Below are 22,877 nucleotides of genomic sequence, written 5' to 3'. Positions count from 1 at the left end.
ACCACACATCTTTTTTTTTCCTGCACAAAGGCAGCTGCAAGCTCACTCGAGAGGGTGGGGTGTGGTCAGAGCAGACAGACAGTGCAGTACATAGCATACGAAAAGGGAGAGAATCAACCTGCAAAATGCATTTAAGTTCCTATATTTTATTCACACTGGGGATACATACACTTATATCTTATATGTATCTTATTCAGCATTAATTTGGAAATTAGGGATTCCTTGTAATTCTCATACTAGGAATTATATTCAAATGCATATTAAATATCATGTTTTAAAACTTCTTAAAGACTATTCAGAATTGGGATAATATGTTCAAATACATCTCAACAGAAATAAAAAAATGTGACTTGGATTGGTGAATCCTCGAATTGCACAAAACTGTCAAACGTTCACATTGAGGTCAGAAATTAAGGAACATGTTATTCACATATTTTATTTTGTATCGAACAGTAATGTCTCATTTTCTGTATAAATAGCTTTTTAAAATGTGGATATGTATAGATCCAGTGTGAGCAATATTCCTTAACTGGTAACATTATTAATTTGATCAGCTGCGCTTTCCAAACCAGTAATAAACATTACGATTACACTATAATGCCCAAATACTTTCAGAATCCCGCATGATATATAATGCAGAAAGTAGGCACAGTATCTATGAAGATGATTAAATGAAACTGAATCCATGGCTGTTGTCTCGCTCCACTTAATGGTGATCCAATGATTTGTTACCGCTGTGAATTCCCAGCAGAAGCATCAAAGCTGGCATGTTTCTGCACTCAGTGTGTCTTAATAGCACTGTCTCCAGCAATGAGGTCCCTACTGGTTTCCTTAGGCACAGGGGGGGAAAGATATTTTACTGTGGAAAATGACTCTCTCCCCTTCTAAAATATACACAAAGCCCATCTGCCATCACAAAGGGTGTGGTGCCTTTGTTCAGTTTATATCAAATTGAAGGTGATTCCTGCTTTGAGTTTGCATAAGGGAATTTCAATCTCCAGAACAGAGATAACCTGAGAATGTAGCTTGTGATGTGAGTTTTACACAGGGTTGCAGCGCTATGGGATTTTAAACTAGGGACCACCTTTTGAAGAGTGTGTTTTGTGTAAAAGAGAATGATTGTCTGAGTCTGTTTGAAAACACATTCCTTTGAAAATTGAAAGATCCATCTAGAGGTGTCTTGTCCTGTGAAAATGTATCAATTTTGAAAACTTCTCACAAGAACTCGAGGGACTGTATTAAACTGTTATAACAATAACACTTATAGGTGTCTGATACACTAAATTAATATTTATTACCTTTTGGGGCCCACACACCGTGCTTGTGGCGAATTAGGTGGAAGCAGCTTAAAGTAGCCAACTGGCTTCATTATCAACCCATGCGAAGGATTGTGTTTTTATAATACTGTAGTATCTTTGCTTTTGGTATTGTTTAGATGATCTAAACATCACAACCCCCTATCTTGAGTTCTGGGGTGATGTAACCTCCATGACTTGGGAGACTTGGGAGACAGTGATGTCATCTCCCCAAAAGAGTAATCCTTGCATGATTTGCTGACCCCTTAAGCTTTCCATATAGAAATAAATTAACTTTTGAGGGATTAAGTCCTTCTGAGATTGTTCTGCATTAATTAACCTTTTTGATTTCTACAAATTGAAGGAAACTGGAGTCCAAGCTTTGAGGAGGTTGATGGGTTGAGTCATAATTTCCTTGATTATGTTTTTGAACCACTTGTCTTCTCTAACCTTGGTCAACATTACATAGAGGTGTCATGTAGCCACATGTCCATAAATTACTTGTTTTGAGTTGTGGCCAGGAATACTAATGTTGTCCTTACTTATGTATACATTGTACTAATACTGGTACAATGCATATTAATTGTTGGGACCTGTACATTCTTTATGCCCTTCTTAAACACCCATCCTTTGGAGACTAAAACTTAATGAGAATGTATTAGGATATAAACAATTAATGAAAACCAATAGGAAGAGGCAGTGAGTATCTCCATATTCATCAATCATCTGCAGGTTTGTAAATGGTCCTACAGATTGAGAGCTGCATATTTAATCTTTCCTTTCTCATCATTAATATACCACTGATATGTACAGAGACAGATATAGGGTACATTAAATTACATCTTTTCCTATTCCTATTACAGTTTCTCTTAAAACTGGTTCATTTTCTTTTTTGTTATGAGTTGACTTTTAACATACAAGATGGATTCACTGGGTAGCAGCACTTCAATGGTAAAGATGTAATTTCCTGATTATATAGAAGAATGGTATTTGAAGACTTTTTTTTCGTAAATCAGCCAGAAATTTTAGCCATGGAAGAATTCTGACCTGTTTTGGAATTTCACCAAGATATTATGCTTCATATGAGTAACAAAGGATGTTTAATATCCACAATGTAGACTTATCATCTTCCTATGGATAAGTTATACATCAACCTTCAAACATTATGGAAGCATTATTAATAAGACTTCTTACAGAAAAATATTTTACACATCTCACTTATCCAATCTGTCTTTCTTGTCATTGGGTTTTAAGATAGTGGACAACAGAACAGTACATTATTGCATCTATTTTCAAAGAAGGCTGCTCAAGATGCATTGTCTGATTCTACAGCACACGAATGGATGTAGAGGGCAAGGCGTGGTATCTGATTGACAGTACTGATAGTTAAATAGGAGCAGTCACCTTGCTTAGAATGCTGATCCTATGTTAACATCCGTTTCTGGGCTTTCTCAGCTGGATATATAGAACCACGTGACTGGAGAAGAGAATGTTCTACCCACGTGGTTGGCAACACAAACAAACACAAAATGGACAAAAAAGAAGAAAAGACAGGATACATGTAGAACTAAGATGCATTTAAACTGATTCAGGACGACAGACTTTAATCCAAGTTGGCACTCCCTGCGATGGTTTATAGAGCATTCGCTGCAATCTGTATTACGAACATGTGCATCTTCTAACCAAAATCAACATATTGACGTAGCATTATAAGACTGTATTAATAATAGATCACACTCCATCAGTGAGCAGTGTCATTTTAATTGCCTTTTAATATTAATATAAAGGCTTGGCTGTCTCTTTCAGCTGCATAGATTTGGTGATCTGTCAGTTACTAATGTGCAGTTCCCTTAGAAATGCTGCTCCAGGTAATCACATGCGCAAAACAGAAACAGATGGGCGAGCTGCATTTGCAGTAAGTCCAGGTGCTATAACTGGGTATAATGACGAATACCTGCTGTTAGGAATTGCTGGCACCAAATTCTGTGATCTACAGTATAATATGGTACTACAGTATTTCCTTTCTTATTTCATGATTCAATAAATCCTAGAGACTATTAATCAGACTGTGTCATCAGTGATGTGAAATCTGAAGGAGTTGCAGAAAATGTTAATTGATATGCTGATCATTATGCAATGGCTAATGGCCTTTGTGGAAATGGATGCAAAGATGTTCCAGAATTAACTTTGATTACCTTGAAATTATGTCTGTAAAGGCCCATATGGCTCCAATTATCAACTGGATTCAGTACCGAAAATCGTACATCCTAAGGGTTTTGATATGAACGCAAAGGTTTATTGTGCTGAAGCTTGGTGATCTGATTTTTATATTGTGTTTTTAACACTGTCATTCTTCACTTTATAAAAGTTTATATAGCACATAAAGTGAGTTAATAAAAAATAAGGGCATCTTGGCATTTATGGCTGGTTTAACAGATCCTAGCTAAAATATTCTAAGATCAGTGCTAGTCTGGGAGAGTGAAACCAACCAATCAAAATATAGTCAGTATTTGTTTTAATTGACAATACTAGTCTGTTTGACTAAGAAAATTTTATTTGTCCACACTACAGGTGTAGAATTGAAGGTTTTTAGAATGATATTATCCAAGACAGCAGAATTTGGCCTGAAATCACTGTGCAATCTTCACAGTAGATATGGCATCTGTTTAAAATTTCATCCAAAAGGACAGCACCTGTGGCACCATTCTGGGGCACTGGTTGAGTTCCGGCCCTGGGACGTGAGTGCCACCTACAGAGCTGTCACTATCACTTCATGCAGCACAGCTGGTGGTACTAGGAATGGTCAGACCTAAGAATTGACCAGACCAAAACATTCTTAGCTTCTGAAATCTTAATATAAGATTTCAAATAAGTATGTTTGCAACCAGTCGTCATCTGCACGATTAGCCTAACCCAGAACAACTATTCTACAGCTGTCCCATATCCCTCTTACCAATCATCCATGACAAAAAGTATATGAATCTACTAAAGGTGATTATTGGTTATTGAGGATCATGTAGGATCGCCTTCCATCGGTCCTACAGGATGGGCATCCCAGGGTAAAATTATTGTGATCTTTCTTTCTTTGTGGTATAGATACCAGAAAGGCCATATGCTTAAAGCAACTGGAAGCCCTGGAATGGCAAATAATCACAATTTTTAGAGAGTGGAGATAAACTGCATTAATACATTAATGCATGCAGGAGTGTAATTACAATTCAATTACGTTTCTAATAAATCATATGACTAAACCTATATTCTCAGTACTTCATTGGTAATGTCTTTGTGTCTGTGTCTGTATATGTTGAGTGAAAAAGGGGGTTATTAGTAGCTGGGTTAAGCATGACCTGTAAGATACAGTGTCAGTTAATCACCCCATGGTAAATTGTATACTTCAGTCCATGGCACTTTGTATGCTATTTGATTTTAAATACATTTACTACTCAATTTTGATTCTTTGAATAAAATTGAGCCAATTTACTATGTAATACCTTAGCATCTTCTCTCACCTACAGCAGAATGTGAATTCTGATTCTAAAATGTAATATTTGGCAGCAACAATATGTAATCCTTCTTTCATTATGAAAATACAAGGCCAAGATTGGAGTAAAAAGAGAAGATCATTAATTTGTACAGGAAGATACCGTACAATAGATCCAAAAGGACCAACAGTATAATACAGTAGTTAATCTGAATTGCCATTGGAGCTGAACCATGCTATCATAATGCATATGAAACCAAACTTCAGATGCAAAGATTTACAGCTGAATCTCTGTGCAAGATGCATCTGCATTGTAAAGGAATTAATGAAACAAAAGCCGCTGTTTTGTGTGTTTAAAAGTTAGTTTTTACTTGTTTTCAGCTATTAACTGTTGCAGTTCAAGTTACTTATCAAATGTTATATCTAACTTGAAATATGCAAACAAGTAAAATGGTCTAATTAAGCAAATTATCAGTTCAATTAAGGGTCTAGTTAAGTAATTGAGAGCTCAGTTGGAATGAAAACCAGCAGCCACAGGGGTTTGAGAAGCCTTGCGCTAAGGCATATAGCGTAACCCCAACAAGAAATTATGGGGTTGCAAACATCAAGGTAGTTAAAAAAAAATGCATTGGATTAATTTGATAACATTATGTGCAGCAAAACCAAAGTGCTACTTGTTTTTCGTCTAAGGGTACTTTAAAATGTGTTCATACAATTTGTGGAGGATGGTATTTCTATTATTTTTGCCTCACCTTTCAGCTTTTCCATCACCAGATGTTAGCAAATGGTTTGACAGGAATGTTTGTTTGTATTTTAAAGTGCCAATATGTAATACGGTTGTTTATATAACTTTGTGTCACCTCAAGGTTTTGCGTGGTAGGGATAGATGTTAAGCCTTGCTAAGGCCTTCTTCCTCTAAGCCCAAGATGACTTCATAATATTAAACATTAACCCATACTATTCTCCTCCTGCTAAACATTAAAACATATCAGTTTATTCCAGCCTCTTATTATTACCATCTCCTAAATTATGTTTCAATTAATTGTGTGTTATGAGTTGTGTTTTCACACTTTGTAAAGCAATACCTATACGTATATTGTTAAAAAGCAGTTTGTTACTGTTCTTTATGCATGAGAATTGATTATACCTAGAGCACACACAAAGACACTGGTAAACACACACAGTATTTGCTGTAGCTATTGTGCTCCCTGGAATAATCATCAACATTTACATTGAATCCAATGATGTACATAATTAACTGTAAAATAATCAACTGAATTATTTAGCCAGGAAGATTTTGTTTAGATGAGTCATCCAAAACTGGCATGATTACATATTAGGAAACTGTTGTTTTTTGGTAAGCTTGAGCTTCGATATGATAAACGATTATAGAATTTACAGTATCTTTCACATGCGATTATACTAATTAACAGTAATTAGAACATGTAACAATGTCTCTTTTTGATTTGGTTGAATGGAAGTAATTGATCTCATTATATGGTTTGTTTTTCATATATTCTGCCCTATGTTCCGGTATTCCGGTATTGCTTATTTGGAGAATTAACACAATCACTATTGCATAGACTGCCAAAAATATTAAATCCATTTATATTAAATACTGTAATCCTCAATTTTAATTTTGTAAGTGGTACTGTAGCATTGTATCATGCCTCATGCCCCTCTGACAGCCAGTACGTGGTCGTTTCATTTGTTTCTGAAGACTGGTCTTTATGGATAATTTGTTTTCTTGTTAGCATAACGTATGCCCATATAGGCCACCCCCTGCTATTATCATTGATCTTCTGTCTTGGACAGTAGCTTTGCCTCTGATGCCCCTCCCTCTGCTGGCTGCAGTCAGATTTTTCCGAGTCCCGGGAGGATCCTGCTAATTGGCGTGGGCTACTTCTCCATGTAGGATATTATCCCAGCTGCATCCCTAATACTGACACACTTTAATCACCAATTGTTTATTACAGCCGAAAGCTTTGGGGGGGGGGGGGGGGGGGGGGGGTGATTAAAGGCAGTCAATGGAAAACATCTTTCGATTTTTAAAACTCAGAAATTGGCCTCATTCGTTAAGACCAGAGATGTAAATATGATGGATAGTCAAGATAGCAGTAATTAACTAGTGTGCATTAGTGCAAGGGATGCCAATCTTGACTTCACTGAAATGACCAATATGCATAAGTATATTATATAAATCAAGTGAAAATGAAGATTTGAATATTAAACCTATATTCACTCTTAGATTTTAATATGACTCTGCTATTTATCAGCTTTTAAAAAACACCACAAAATAAAAACAACAACACTGAATAACAGGCCCCAAATCTTCTGCTAACCAATCAGAACCAATCCGAGGTATTTAAAGTCAAAAAACCCTGTTTAACATTCCTCCTCACATGGTGACATCCTGTCCATTTTCCTGCTAAAGCTCATAACGGCCATCAGCACGCTCCAGGTGCTAAAATCAATACGTAAAAGATACAGTAAAGCTTAAGCAATCCATAATTGGTTATGTAACGATACCATGTGTTACATTCCAGATGTTAATACATTAAACTTTGTTCTGGCTTAAATATCTCCTTTATCCAGCAATGAAAATGCACAGATGAGAATGGATAACCATGACTGTCATGTTATGACATTTTAACAACACTGTAATTCATAGAATAATAACTATGAGGAATAGTCAGGCTGGCTGTTGAGGCTCAAACACTGGGGTCATTCTAAAAGCAATTAGAGAGCATTCCTGGGGACATGACGTACAAAAATGAATGAACCTCAATGGACTGAGTGGCCCTGTGTCAGGGCTGAGGCCCTGCACCTGTAAATAGTGTGTTTTTGTTTCTTGTTTAGGTTTTTATAAATGAAATATGTGTTAGCCAGTCATTTGCTCTTCTTTGACGTTACGAGTCTGGAGATGAATCTGTGGAGGGCCCTCACAGCGGCGTGTGTGAACCAGGGTGAGCAACAAGTTATCACTGTGTGTAGACCTGGATAACCACAACTGTAAAAAAGGGCTTCATTTAGGGGATTCGAATCCCACTCAGTTTATTTGATTGTGTGTAGCGCAGAAGGTTCCTGGAGCGGGACCCTCCTTTTAGTGGAGGTAGCGCTTGGCTCCTTGTAGGCCAGCTTTGGTTTTATTAGTTGTGTTTTTACTGTTTTGTTTTGCATGTATTATTTTGCTTACACTTGCTGTACTTGGTCTTATCCTAGTGGCGACTACCTGCAACTGCAATAATAATTATTATAAATAAATCCTGCGCAACTGTGTGGTGCGGCAAATACAACCTCCTGACTGTCAGCGGATACTCACATCCCTAATACCCCCTGTTACAGGCCCATTCCCCTGCTAGCATTTCTAATGAGCTGCTCCTCTAATTGGGGTCAATGCAGGGTCAAGTATGAATCTAAAAGATATTACAGTGGATGCAGATAGCATGTGCTTCCGTTAAGGGTGATTCCAAGTCATGCTCTATTATGTTTAAATCAGGCCTGGGAAGTCCATAGCAGTTACTGGATTCAGTTCCTTGTCATCCAATTACTCCTGACTTGGAAAACCATCTTCTTGGAATGCAATGGAAGATTTTTATTTCCAACTGCTAAGCGTGCTAACTGTATAAATCGGATATATTGTCCTACAGCATATCATTTGGAAGGCATGTCTTGTGTTCTTTGGTTTCCTGTGGCATTTACAATGAATGAGATTTCGCTGCTGTACAGTAATGCCACTTTGTCCTTTCTGAGAATAATCAGAGCCACTTAGTCTTTTGTGTGTCTAACCGGCAATTTCATTTTGAAAAGGGGAATTACGGATACAATGGAAAATCGGCAGGGCAAAAACGATCAGCACCTTCACACACCTCAGGGCACAGATGTAGTATTTTAACCGATATCATGAAAGGTTATTAGAACCAGCTGGGTTCTCATTTGCCCAGGAGCAGTAATTACTGTTTGACTCCCAAGCATATAGCGCTGGTCTGCCACCACACTTACTCGAGACCTCTGATTAAGATACAAATGTTCATACTTTCATTGTATGAGGGTAAATTCTTTGATCAATCAATCATTCTTTATTTATATAGTGGCGTTTCACGATACATCACCGCAAGGCGCTTTACATGAATAAAAACATTAAAAGAAGTTACAATGGACAATACAAAATGAACAACACAATTAAAACAATAAAAACAACAAATTAATAAAACAGTAGAACAGTAACAAAGTAAAACAGTAGAACAATGAGACTGAGAAAGACTACAGTAAGTATTATTGATTATTTTTTGATATCATGTGGTTTGAGATCTTTTTATAATAGTATCATTTGTAATTAAACAGTAAATATTCTGATTATAATTACAACACCGTATCATTAAAAAACAGAAAAGGGCAAATTATCTGTGACATTTTTTCCTTGAAATGAAACTATCCTATGAATTATCTTCAGTGAGGTCAAAGTTGTACTTGCATGCTGTAAGTTTGTTTAAATGCACACATGAATACCCTTTGAATGAAATGTATAAATGCAAGATTTTATAGATTTGTACAAAAAATAACCACAAATTATGGGTTATGGATTAGCTGTTCTTCTTATGGTGTCCCACTTGAATCCCAATTTTGTTGTGCCATTAAAAAAAAAAAAAAAAAAAAAAAGTTTTCAGAACTAGAAAATGAATTACAAAAAGATAATTTCTTATTACATTTAAAATAGTTTATTTTAAGTTGTAATGTGTTGTATTTGTGATTGTCTATGACTGGTGTTGTCTTGTCAGGACCCTCTTATAAGAAGGCCTTAGCCCTAAGGGGATCTTGTCCTGGTTGAATAAATAAATACAATAAAATGAAATAAAGGAGCAGAGAAACACCATATTTATTCAGTACCTTTTTTTACCCTTGGGACAATGATCTAAATTCAGAAGTGTGCCCATCAGATAAACTGTCCTTATTACTCACAACATACATTATTACAGCAATTTTGCACAGAATATCAAAACTGTGTAATGCAATAAAGCAGACATCCTGACTAGCCCGTATATTCATTTCAGAGTGAGAAAATGATAGCTCAGGGGGTTTTATTTAGTGCAGAGGTTAAGAAGGGTTTGGTTCATCAGTGTTCAGCACTTCAGTGCTGTTCAGTAAAATGTTTTATTATGGAATGCCTTTGGCAGAATTTAATGTTGATATGATGTGTGCAGAAAATTAGATTACATTTTTGTTTCAGCCTTTCCAAGTGTAAGGGTACTGGTTCCAAAGGCAACACTGAGAAGGCTAGTACCTTTTGACTGTCTAATGTTTTTTTTAAAGTCCACTAGGAGTGAAATACAAGCAGGCACATTGTAGCAGGATAGTCTCAAGAATGAGACTCAGAGCCAAGAAGCTCCAGTTAAAAACGCAGGTGCGCACGTTGAATACACATGAACAAAAAAATAGGCACAAGGGCCAAAATAAAAGGTTAAACAAAACAATTTGGTTGTCAGGCTGGGCATTCACCTTCATTGACCAAGTTCTCCAAAACTCACACGCACACTCACACTCACACTCACACTCCTCTCTAACACCTTCACCAAACAAAAGGATTTCTCATTGCTTTTGTACATGTGGCCACTACCCAATTAGCATCGATTACCTAACTGAGGAATGGCCACACCTATGATTGCTGGCAACCTTACATTCCCACACACACACACTCTTTCCACTAAGGCAGGGCTTCCCCACCCTGGTCCTTGGGACCCCGTGTCTTCTGGTTTTCATTCCAATTAAGCTTCAAATGATTAGTTAATTCCAATTGAAGTAATAATTTGCTTATTAGCCCTTTTTAATTGTTCTCAGCTCCATTAAAAGTTGCTGTTCAAGTTAACTTGTTATAGCTAACTTGAAATCTGTAACTGTTTAAGAGCTGAAAACAAGTACAAAGGTCTAATTAAGCAAATTATTAGTTATATTAAGGGTTTAGTTAAGTAACTGAGAGCTCAGTTGGAATAAAAAGTAGAAGACACTTGGGGTCCCCACCTGCCCCCCGCTTTCCCCTCACATCCTTCTCAACCCATCTGTCTAGTTCTCTTATAAAATTATTTAAACTCGGTCTTCAGTTGCCTTCCATATACAAATACCACTAACATGACTTTTTCAAACTCTGAAGGTATCGGGCCTTAATTTGTACAGGTCTCATACAATTTGCCACATAGTTCTATTGAACTGTACAACAATTTAGATTCCGGATTGAATATATTTTAATTTCCCATTGAATAGCCATTATCAATTCACCATTCATTCAACATTTTATGTGAACCACTTTATTCCAACCTCTTTGTACATATTGTATACAGCAGGGCTTCTCAAACTCTGTCCTGGGGACCCCCTGTGTCTGCTGGATTTCATTCCAACCGAGCTCTCAATTACTTAACTAGACACTTAATAGAACTGATAATTTGCTTAATTAGACCTTTTTACTTGTTTTCAGCTCTTGAACAGTTGCATATTTCAAGTCAGCTATAACATTTGATAAGTAAACTGCAACTGTTTAAGAGCTGAAAACAAGTAAAAATGTCTAATTAAGCAAATTATTAGTTCAATTAAGGGTCTAGTTAAGTAATTGAGAGCTCGGCTAGAATGAAAACCAACAGACACAGGGGGTCCCCAGGACCGAGTTTGAGAAGCCCTGGTATACAGGATACTTTGATGTAATTAAACCACTGTAGTACCTATACATTACTACAGAGGCAGCTTGGAAGTGCCAGCTTGGAGTATAACATTCAGCAGATTTCCTGTGTGCTTTTTTAGCTGACAACATAGAAAATTACCTACCTGGTTACCTGTATAAATACACATGCCAAATCAAAGTTACATGTGGTGCTTATTCAGCTCTCCTGCACAACAGGGAACAGTGAATCAACGTCCTAAGCAAAATGCTCCTTTTTATTCACACCACTTTCACAATATGCATCCTACTGTGTCTTTGACAGCTGAATAAAAAAATAGTTTTATCCAGATGGGAAAGCTCTTGAACCTAACTGTCGCCTAAGGTAGACGGTTTTACCTCAATATCCCCTCCCATTAAATATCATGGTATGGTTCCTATACAGTAAAATCTGTAGGTAGAAAAATAGGGGGAAAAGTAGCTCACCTTGAAGACAAAAGTATCTGTAGAGATCTGTGAATGAAAATTGTTTGTGCACAACTTACATTTATTTTTATACCAAGCAGTGTTGGCACTTCTCAGTGTTTACCTCTGTCATAAAAAGCACGTGACGGATTACCTTGTCATTTTATATAAATATTCATCACTTTGAAATTACTGTTTTCCCCCTCATTTTATGAATGGTCTCCACAATCTGGAGACTGTAAAACTCTCATTAGCCACATCTTCAGTTTTTAACCACTTAGTACATTACAAACCACTAATTATGTAGATCAAACAGATGCATATGTAAGCACTGCCAAACATGATTTGATAATACAAAAACAGAATTATCCTAATAAAGCATTAATCCCAGATTAACCTTTTTTTTTTTAATGATGCTTCTAGGAATGTGAGCCTTGGCTTCACAGCATTACACACTTGTAGGATATCAGGCATACATTCATGGAAATGCCAGAAAGTATAATCCACATTCAGCTCAGTTTTTATAGGGAGAGCTTCATTGTAGAAATAAAAATGGTACCCCCTCCCCCAAAACAATTTTGACTCAGAGTAATTTTCCCTCTATGTATTAGTATGGTACAATGTTATCCATCGTCTTTGTCACAGCCACCACCGTAATTTTGACCACAATTAAATTTATGGCCTTTGGCGTTGACACAGGCAGATCCAGGATAAATGATTCAAACACCACTTGATGATCCCTGTAGTATATTTTAAAATTCCTACACATAATAGGTAAACCATGGTACAGTCATGTTTATTGGTCCTTGTGTAGTAGGTTCCTTGTGATTAGTCACATACATCCTAAGGCAGGGAACTCCACAAATCAGGGTTATAGCATTTTAATGTTTAAGGCTCTTTCACCCACTGACTGCAATTTAAATGAACCAAGAAGAATAACATCTGGTACCATAAATGACATCCAGGTAATACAAGAAAAGCAAAAACCTTAAATAGATATCATAATTCCCTTTCTTTATTTGTTGTCCGTATCTATGCAACTGGTATATCTCACATTGTTTGGGGTGTCATTATAACCTAATCTTACTTTATTTATTCACATGCATTCAATAATATAAATAAACATTTCTGATCTAATTAATTTTTTTTGTTGTTCTTCTTCTTCTTTTACCTGAAGGTTGAGAAGAATGAAGAGGCTGACCAGAAAATTGAGCAGGATGGCAACAAACCTGAAGACAAGGCACACAAGGCTGCCACAAAAATCCAGGCCAGTTTCCGTGGGCACATAATCCGGAAAAAGCTCAAGGACGTGAAAAAGGAGGATGGCACAGCAGCCCCTGTGGCAGCGACAGCTGAGGGAGAGAAAAAGAAAGAAGAGGCCACCTCTCCAGCAGCAGAGAGCCAAGAACCTGCTGCAGATGCAGTAACAGAGCAGAAAGCAGAGAGCAGCGAATCCAAAACCGAAGAGGCAGAAAAGGCCGTCAGCACTCCTGCGACTGATGCAGTTCCTTCTGAACCCAGCAAAGAGGAAGAGAAGCCTGAGGCTGTGACGGACGTTTCAGAAAAGACCAAGGATGTTGCTTCCCCTGCTGTCTCTGAAGAGAAGAAGGCAGCTGAAAGCGAAAACAAAGAACCCCCCACTGCCAAGGAGAGTGCATCTACCACCAATGCTTCCACTGAAAGTGCCCCATCGCCGAATGCCGTGGAGAAAGAAGAGCCCAAACAAGCCGACGTGCCTGCTGCTGATGTCAGTGAGACAACAACCAAGGCCCAAAGTGAAGAGACTGAGAGCAGCCAATCACAAGACAAAAAAGGTAAGGCTTCATACCATATTTTACCCTTTTTGTGTCAGAGTTATTAATACCAGTGCATGCAACTACCTTTTCTGTAAAATGCATGGAAAGCAAGGATGTAAATAAGACTCCCAGTTTGATCCAATTCTGGTTTTACGATGAGTTTAATAGAATACACCTGAGCTTGTTACCTATACACTGTGGCTAATCAAGCTCATAAAGCCTGGAATAGGTGAAACTTCTATGCAATAGGTGTTTTATTTCCATCCACAAAACACACTTTGATTGGTCAGATTGCTCATGACAAATGTTCTGTTTCTCACAAACATGAGTTTACTGCACTTTTTAATTTTTTAACTTTTTAATGAAGTATTTTGATTGTTTGTTTACAAATACACATGGTGGTTTCATGGTTTAAATCTAACATCCGTGTAATTGATGGAGATTTACTAAGTGATGATGAAACTTCTGTTGTTCCTGAACCTGTCCAGAAGATGTGAAATCAAATGTGAAATCAAATGAGGTGTTTAATTATGTATAAGTATAATTGTATTACTTTTAGCAAACAATATGAAATGCTAAATTGAAATAGCAAGCCCTTTTCGAAGTGTTAAGTTTGAAATGTGTAATACTATAATGAACTAATTGTTGAAATGATTGTTGCCTAATAAAATGGTATTCACTTTTCACAGACATGTTTTAAAGAAGAATAATTCAGTAATGTTTTCTTTAAGGTTTAAGAACATAAGAACATAAGAAAGTTTACAAACGAGAGGAGGCCATTCAGCCCATCTTGCTTGTTTGGTTGTTAGTAGCTTATTGATCCCAGAATCTCATCAAGCAGCTTCTTGAAGGATCCCTGGGTGTCAGCTTCAACAACATTACTGGGGAGTTGGTTCCAGACCCTCACAATTCTCTGTGTAAAAATGTGTCTCCTATTTTCTGTTCTGAATGCCCCTTTATCTAATCTCCATTTGTGACCCCTGGTCCTTGTTTCTAAAGAGATTGGGGGAAAAGTAATGAAAGAAACAGTAGAATAAAGTTTACTTAAATGCTTTAGAATGCCTGGAATCTTACTGGCAATCTGTAAATATTTAGTAGAAACTAAATTTATTACAAAGGGTGGTTCTGGTTATATTATTTTAATGAGAAAATCTGATTTAGATGTAACATCCGATCACATCTGGTTGCTCTAATAAAGGTTGCTGCTATGCATTATATTTGAAGCTGTTAAATCTGGTTTGACATAACAATGGTCCACAGAAACAGCTCAACACATCCAATATACTTGTGTCACGACCTTCAAGTGGCAATCCCATGTAGAATCACCAGATCCACGCATGCATCTCAACCTTGGATACCACAGTAAATAGTGTATCTATCGCCATGGTTTGAAGGCCTGTCACTTTTTTCTGCCCCTTTGAAACTTAACATGATCTGTTCATATTAGGTAACCTTAAACAATAATTAATTATGAACAGCAGGCACTGATAAATGAATATTATTAGTATAAAATTGCTTCTTTATTTTAGTTTTCACAATTTACTTCCGCAATCTGAAACATTCATCTGAAAGAAATATGCATTAAGGCGTTCTCATGTTACACAAGTAATATTTTAATAATTTTTATTTTATTTTAATTTGGAATATAGCTGGCAATACACTACCTCGTAAATTGTATATATATATATATATATATATATATATATATATATATATATATATATAATTTTTTGAGACTTCTTGAATTGCAAGTCTTCAATGTTAAATAAAAATAAAAAAACAGGATGTTGTTTTCCAGTTGTGAATCACTGCCATATATCTTAGACGTGGTTGATCAGATTGGAGGCTCCAAACATTTTGCTAACAACAGTACACCACAGGGATGTTATTCTCAGTCCAATCCATCATTTTATGACATTTCCGAGAGCCTGGGAAATGGTAATGCATTCGGTTTACAGATATTGCTCAGGTTGAGGTCACATTACAAAGCTGTGCAGCACTTTAAAGAGAGAGATACCATTTTGGTGGCTTGCGATAATAGAAACCGCAAACCCCATTGCGATGGCCATTAAAATAAGACCATCCATAAGCCATAGTTTGAAGTACACAGTTAAAACAGCTGTAGACCATTCTTTTCTTGTGTAATAAGAGCAATAAATTCTTGGGCATCCAAACACACATCTGCACAAATGTGCACTACACACTGCCTTTACATTTGACTTTTTAGCCATTTTACAGATCTGAGTTTACCATTCAGCTCCTCCACTTGGTACAGAAAATGCCACAAACATAACGCCGAGCTGAGCAAAAAATCAGCAAGCATACTAGCTGATACAGAATGACAACATTTTCCAATGCTTTGCTACTGCAACCTTATATAATGCCCAGCATTGCAGGAAGCAAGCCAGACTCAAAATCAACCCATTCAAATAGAGTAAAAATCACTTTATTTCCACCAGCTTGTGATTAGACACACTGAACAACAATATGAAGAAAATTGGTACAGTATTGGTATTTTATCTGATCAATTGATTGATGTATTCCTTTCATGTGGTAACTTCTATGCATACACACTCATAATTTTAGCCGTGGTACAATGAGGCTAGGTAAATTTTCTTTAGGTGTGGCCAAACAAAACAATTGGGTTAGGAATATGATTTGTCTTGAAACAACCAGGTCCGGCAAATCAAACGAGTCAGTTTAATGATATTTATAGCAGACACTGCATCACATCCACACGCAAATATAGCCTAGTATTTGCTTGGTAATCTGCACTGTGCAGAGCAGCACAGATCATTGAATAAGGGCTCTTAAGAGCTAGTAATTTTTTCAGCTCTTTTGAATTTTAAATAATTGATGTTTGGCTGCTTTACACATGATAAACCATATGCGGAATTTAACTGGGTTATGCTTCATATTAACTGAGCGGTATCAATTAAAGAAATATGACTATTAAAAAGAATGATCAAATATGCAGTTTTGTTTTTAAACAAAATATGAAATTAAATTCATTTGTGCATGAAGAGAAAAACAATTACAGGGATTTTCTTGAGAATGTTCCATATTGGTGTGTGTGTCATTCACTTGTCCCATGGGGTTGCACAGCTAGTTCTAAGTGGTGTATTAGGTATCGGGAAAAAAACACCACAGTGATAACAGTCAACTGGTGCTGGAAACAGTAAATGCTAGAGAAATTGATTTTAAATCCTTAAATCTTACAATATGTAATTACATTTAAATGACTTGTCTATTTGTGTTAACCTATGCGGAAAAGTCTAAATGCACAGACCAATCAGGGATGCACCTCAAACACAGATATCAACATGACAGCTCGAAAGGATTTTGTACAAATGGCAAGCAGACTGAAAACTTATTGATTACATTTGTCCGCTCTGAAACAAGGCTGTGTCACTGCATGATGGATCAGCTCTGATCTCAAGGGAGCATTAAGTAATGCATATAATCAGGGCAGGGCATCTCAACTGCTTTCATTCTTTTTGTTATTACCATAAGGACCGAATTACATTAATAACATTCCCTTTATACTGTATATAGTGGCACCAATTGACAGCTTTCAGATGGAAACAGCATCGAAACACAAGTGTATGTGTGTGTGTGACAGAATTGGTTATGCTTTATCAATACAACATCAATTAGCCTTTGAAGTTGTAGCCTCACTAGGGTTTACTTGCATATCAGTCTTAAATATAGTGCCCTTAATTATCGGGGTCAACAGATTAGAAAAAAATTACAGTGAGCAAAAAGCTGTGGAAAAAAAAATGTGTAAGGGTTAATAAAAATACAGAGGACATGGACACTCAGCCAGTGTATTTAAACTCTCCAAATTCAGAGGAATAAGACCAAAAAGGAACTTCTTTCAAGAAGGTGTAAAGCTACCAGGGCCTGTAAAAATGACACTTGGCGTCATATCTGTTTATTGAGTACTGACAGGTTCAGCGTATCCAGTTGCCCTCTATGATAAAGGGTGGTATCCCGCTTCTACCACATTTCCCCCGGACTTGTAAGGGTGAAAATGGCTTAGTATTGGGCTTTAAACTGTTGGTGATAATATAAAACACAAACGTGTCAGCTCCCTTGTACTTGAGTGAGTACAGTTTTTCTTTGTGGATTAACGTGTCAAACACACACTGGAGAGAATCTGGTCCATCACAAATTGGATGGAGCAAATCTCAAGCTTCAGGTGTGCATGATTTATTGCAAAAACTGTTTTAGAAAGTGTGAGGTTTCCCACAGGAAGAAGAGTGTCAGTGTGAATAAATTAAAAGTATATTGAAGACAAATAAGTAGCACATAAATTAGGAAACACAGCAATTAGCATAAGCTGCTGTAACACAGTAATTAATATGGTATCAGTAACCAGTAAAAAACAAAAAGACTTTTGAATGGTTTATGCATTTATAAGAAACTGCCCTTGAAGGTAACAATCCTGATCAAGAGGGCAGGAGAGGTTATCAAACAGGGCAAGTTGATCCATTCAGCTATTCCTGCAAGGGTGGGTTTAAGGTATATAAAGATATAAATGACATCCACTCTCTGACAGCTGATCCAATTAATGCTTTATTTCTCTGCTCCCGTGAATTTCATTACAAATGTGCAGGAGCAAATGTTAGCGGCAGACTTGCTACAAAAGACATCTGTCAAGATTGAGCAGCAAATGGGTACATTGTCTCTGAAGGGAGGAGGAAATGAGACTCAGACAGGTTGTAAATAGCTATGGGGGGCTTTGATTTCATGCTGTCGTTTCTGCAAAAAGCTCCTGTCAATCGAGGTGAGGAAGGAAGCAGGGATGGGGTTGTTATAGCACCACTGAGCTGAGTATGATTAAGAAACATCCCCCTGCTAAATGCTTGCTTGAAACATGTGAACCCTGTTGGTACCAAGGAATGATTTAATTATGTTTAATTGTTTTTTGGTAGCAGATAGTTGTTATCTGGGGAAGAACTCCATTGGAAAATGACCTGGTTTTAATGTTTTGGACCAAAAGATGGAAGCGCACCCCAACCCAAGGGAACAGTTTCTGTTATATTTAAAGGGTCTGAAACTGATACATTAGCCTTGAATGCACTTGCTATGCTTGTTTTAAATTATTTGTCTGAATTGCCCAACAAAGCATTTTTTTTTTGGATATGGGTTTTTCCTGCCATGCAAATTTCTCCCAAAAAAAATCATTAAAATAGTTAATCTAAAAAAAACAAAGAATTCAATACTTCATTATACAAATGAAAATCTTTACACATCCATTAAATGTTCAGCACACAGTGAGTTTCATGCAGTTCCTTTACATTAGCATAGACTTCTTTCATCAGTATAACCACCTTTAACTCTGGTCAAAACATGCTGCATTCTTTAAAGTTTTTTATTCTTCTTTTTGGCTTGATGACTCATCCCAAACATCCTACTGCTGTACATTTTGAGAAGTGTGTCCCTGGGGGTAATCATAGCAGACTGCATCCTTCAAAATGCCTTTGACGACTGTACCTTCCTATTCATATAAAATCTAATGTTTATAAGTGAAATACATTTAACTAGTTATTTGCTCACTGTCCTTCAAAACTGTAAAATTTTAAGGATGTGTGAAATTTGATTACACCAGATGTATAAATGTTAAGTCCTAAAGATGCTATGCACAAACCAAACAAAAATATCAATTTCAGAACCCAGTTTGAAACTGCTGCTGCTGCTGCTGTAGGTGGAACAAACTATTCCCCATGTGTAATAACTCTTTGACACCTACACCACACAGTTCATGAACCCCAAACTGGTTGATGTACAGTATTGGGTGACTCTTCACATACAGCGAGATCCATGGTACATACGGTAGGCACGGTACATGATTATTCGAAAAGGATAAACAGAATACGTTATGGGTTATGCATGGGTATTGCAAAAGTAATCCATTCATCCTATACCTAATAGGTATCCTCCGAATCTTGTACTCAGTAGTGCATTAACTTGTAAAATAAAGTATCTAAAAAAGCCCTGTCGATTAGACGACAAGATGACATCTTCCATTTCCCTGGTGAGTTCACTGACTGTACTTCCGAGACAGGCTTGAATCCAGCCTGGGTTTGAGTAATTAAATGTCTTTTTAATATGATAGATGTGAAGTGTAATATCTTCAGAATCTTGGTACTTTAAGCTCCTCACTAATTTTAAAAGTCTTTTGTTGTATGCAAACTCACATTCGATTCTTAGCCATTGTAGAAGCCTAAAAACTGTATTGTATTGATTATCTCTATAGCACAATCAATCTGAAATGGTTGTGCTTTTCATTACACACAGCATTCTGCAAACCAACCCCATAATAATGTAAAGGTTACAAAGCTTCTTCATTCGTTGCATTTATTGGTTTTTACACCGTAAAAGATGTATCCAACTAAACATATACCCTGACAACAACTGATTTTTCCGTATCTTATCTGTTCAAACATGTGCTTAATCTGGGAGGGTTAAAGGTGAAAGACGCTGGACAGATGAAATGAATTGACTCCTGTTTTCCAATTTAGACTCTAATTACTATCTGTCAAGGTCAAAGGATAGAACAGGTTTTTTTGTAAGGCATAACTTATTCAATCTAGGGTAGAAAGCATAGTCTGCAAATAAAGACGAATCAACCCCTCTGGCGAGCGGACATGCTTGAAGGGAAGCACACCCAGTTACTGAAGTTGCTATTACGAAACGTGGCAGTTTCTCAAAGGTTTAGAAAATCTAATTAGTTCACAATCAAAGCATCTCGCACAGTATTTCATATACGACACATGGGGTTTTCACTTATTTGAAGGTTGTAATTCTTACTCTCAGAATGAGAGAGAGTTGGGGAGAAAGAATACTGGAGCCAGCCTGCAGTCCCTTTCATTACCATCAAATATGAAGCCGTTTCCAGCTGTGTTTTGGCTGTACTTATATCCCACTGCACATCTATACTTTCTGTTAATTTGGAAACACTGACATTGAACAAAGATTTATTTATCCATCTTGGGTACTGGCATTGACAAAATGACCTGTAGTTACAGCCATTGATGGGCAGCACATTGTAGGGCATGGAGACAATTTCCAACACCTCTGTGGTTTAATTTAAAAGCAGGAAACAGATGTGCTCTCTGAAAGGAGCCTTGACCCTTAATGTGCCACCCTTGTCCACCTTTCTATCAATCAGTCAACCAATCAATCAATAAACACATTACACAGAATAATTAGCAAGAAAAGAAGCAGACCCCCCCCCCCCCCCCCCCCCCCCCCCCCCCTTATCTTTTCTAGTAAATTAAACCAAAATGATCGCACAGCTATCATTGGCACTATAATGCTGTTAAAAAAGCACTTAAGTGCTTCTCTGCTTAAAGCTTTGCTATATTAATTACAATTTTGCCAAAGTGGGCATCTGTGTGTCAGGCAACCAAACCCTCAAACAATCTGCTTTTTTTTTAAATTTGAATTTCTTTATTTCACCAGGACTCTTAAGATTGCATCTCATTTTCATAAGGAGTGCACAGACTTCAAAACGTGTTGGGGCTATTGCTTATTCAATGGAAATTGTGCATTGAAGGAACTTATCAAAGTTATGACAAACAATTGCAGAAAAGCTACATTTATAACAAAGTATACTTTAACCTTAAAACATTTCTATGATGTCACGCTTTGATCTTTTGATGGATTAATTCTACGAATCTTCCAATTGAAAGTGGCTTTGAAGAGAATAGGAGTGCAGAGCAGGTATATTGTTGATCAACAGCAATTTCATCATCACTTAGTAAATCTTCATTAACTGACGTTAGATGTGAACTCAGCTTTTGCATTTCTTTCGTTTTAACCATTGTTCAGACAAGCTTACAGCCCACTTACATTTTGCCTGAGTATGTCTCGAAAATTGATCGCTGGCAATGATATTTAGGTCTTTATCTGTTTTAGGTGCGGAAAATCTTCACTAACAACATACACTGTTGTCTGTGTAAGTGGGATTTCAAACTCAAATTGCAAGGAACTCATAACAACATTCCAACAATATGAGAGACAAACATTTTAACTGTTTGAACTAAGCGTAACAAAAGAGCAAAAACCAAATCCAAGTACCAAATTAACAATCAATTCAATCTCTGTATCGAACAAGTATCAGTTAGGAAGACATTTTTAAGTGGCACAAACAGCTCAAAGTGTTGAATTGGTAAGAAAATATCCACAGTTTCTTCTGCCTAACGGCACTCGTAACAGTGAATTATTTTTACAGATCCAGAATGAAAAATTGTTGTTTATCCCTTATAGATACTATATGTAACAGTTTACATTTCCCCACAAAGAACATAATTTCCTCTAGTTTTCTGTGATTCTCAAGTGATGTACGCTATCATTGCAAGATAATCATCAGTTCTGAAATATGTTTCTTTTTCTAGCTGCCTTAGCTGCAGTAATTAGACTGTCATGGTAATTATACATTCTAACTGTGTTCTGTGTATGTCACCTTTTAACACCCCCTTCCTCTCCATTCTGTTTTTTTTTTTGTGTGAATGACTTTCTTCATTCATGAATGTAAGCTTACTCGGATCCAAGAAAGCTATGATTGGGTAGTCTAAGCTCTAGTCTTGTTTCCATGGAAACCAAGATAAATGTAAAGCAGCTGAAATATTCGACATCATTTGAAGAGCAGCTTTTTACTGTTTGTAAATTACTTTAAATAATGCAAAATCACTGTAAGGAGAAAGAGAGAGAGAGAGAGAGAGAGAGAGAGAGAGAGAGAGAGAGTAGCAGAATGATATAGAAAAATAACAACTAACAAAACATTGGAGGAAACATACTGTAATACATTTGGATTAACTAACTGCATCTTTAAGCATTTCCATCAAATGCTACTAAGGCAGATGACGCAACATCTTTCTCTTAGATGTCTCATGTAAGCTTGTTATTTTAGAAGCTCTCTTCGGTATTTCTTGTTTTGTTAGCATGGTAATATATTATCAAAACACTTTATGGAATTCTATACATATTTTTATCCTGTACAGTGCTGAAGGCTCCAACACATTCACTGACTTTGAATATAATATAAAACCCAGCAAGACATAGAGCCGTATTCACAAAGCTCATGAGATATTTAAATGTTCTATTTTTATGAATACAATCATTTTGGTATGCATGGAACTGTTTTTTAAAAAGCCAAGCAACAGTCGAGAGCAGTTTTACAAATATAT

At 36.7% G+C, this 22,877-nt stretch overlaps 1 protein-coding gene across 1 annotated transcript in view; it reads left to right on the top strand.

The window, feature by feature from the left end:
• LOC117962454 (neuromodulin-like) overlaps positions 1-22,877 on the top strand; it is a 34,684-nt gene that overhangs the window by 2,110 nt on the left and 9,697 nt on the right. Inside the window, exon 2 of the mRNA XM_034008331.3 lies at positions 13,062-13,698. Coding sequence (XP_033864222.3) covers positions 13,062-13,698 — 637 coding nt within the window. The remainder of the gene's footprint in view (positions 1-13,061; positions 13,699-22,877) is intronic.

This window comes from Acipenser ruthenus, chromosome 9 (genome assembly GCF_902713425.1).
Source record: "Acipenser ruthenus chromosome 9, fAciRut3.2 maternal haplotype, whole genome shotgun sequence".
Classification (NCBI taxonomy): domain Eukaryota; kingdom Metazoa; phylum Chordata; class Actinopteri; order Acipenseriformes; family Acipenseridae; genus Acipenser; species Acipenser ruthenus.
The sequence above is the reverse complement of the archived record's forward strand: the minus strand, read 5'-3'. Positions and strand labels throughout refer to the sequence as shown.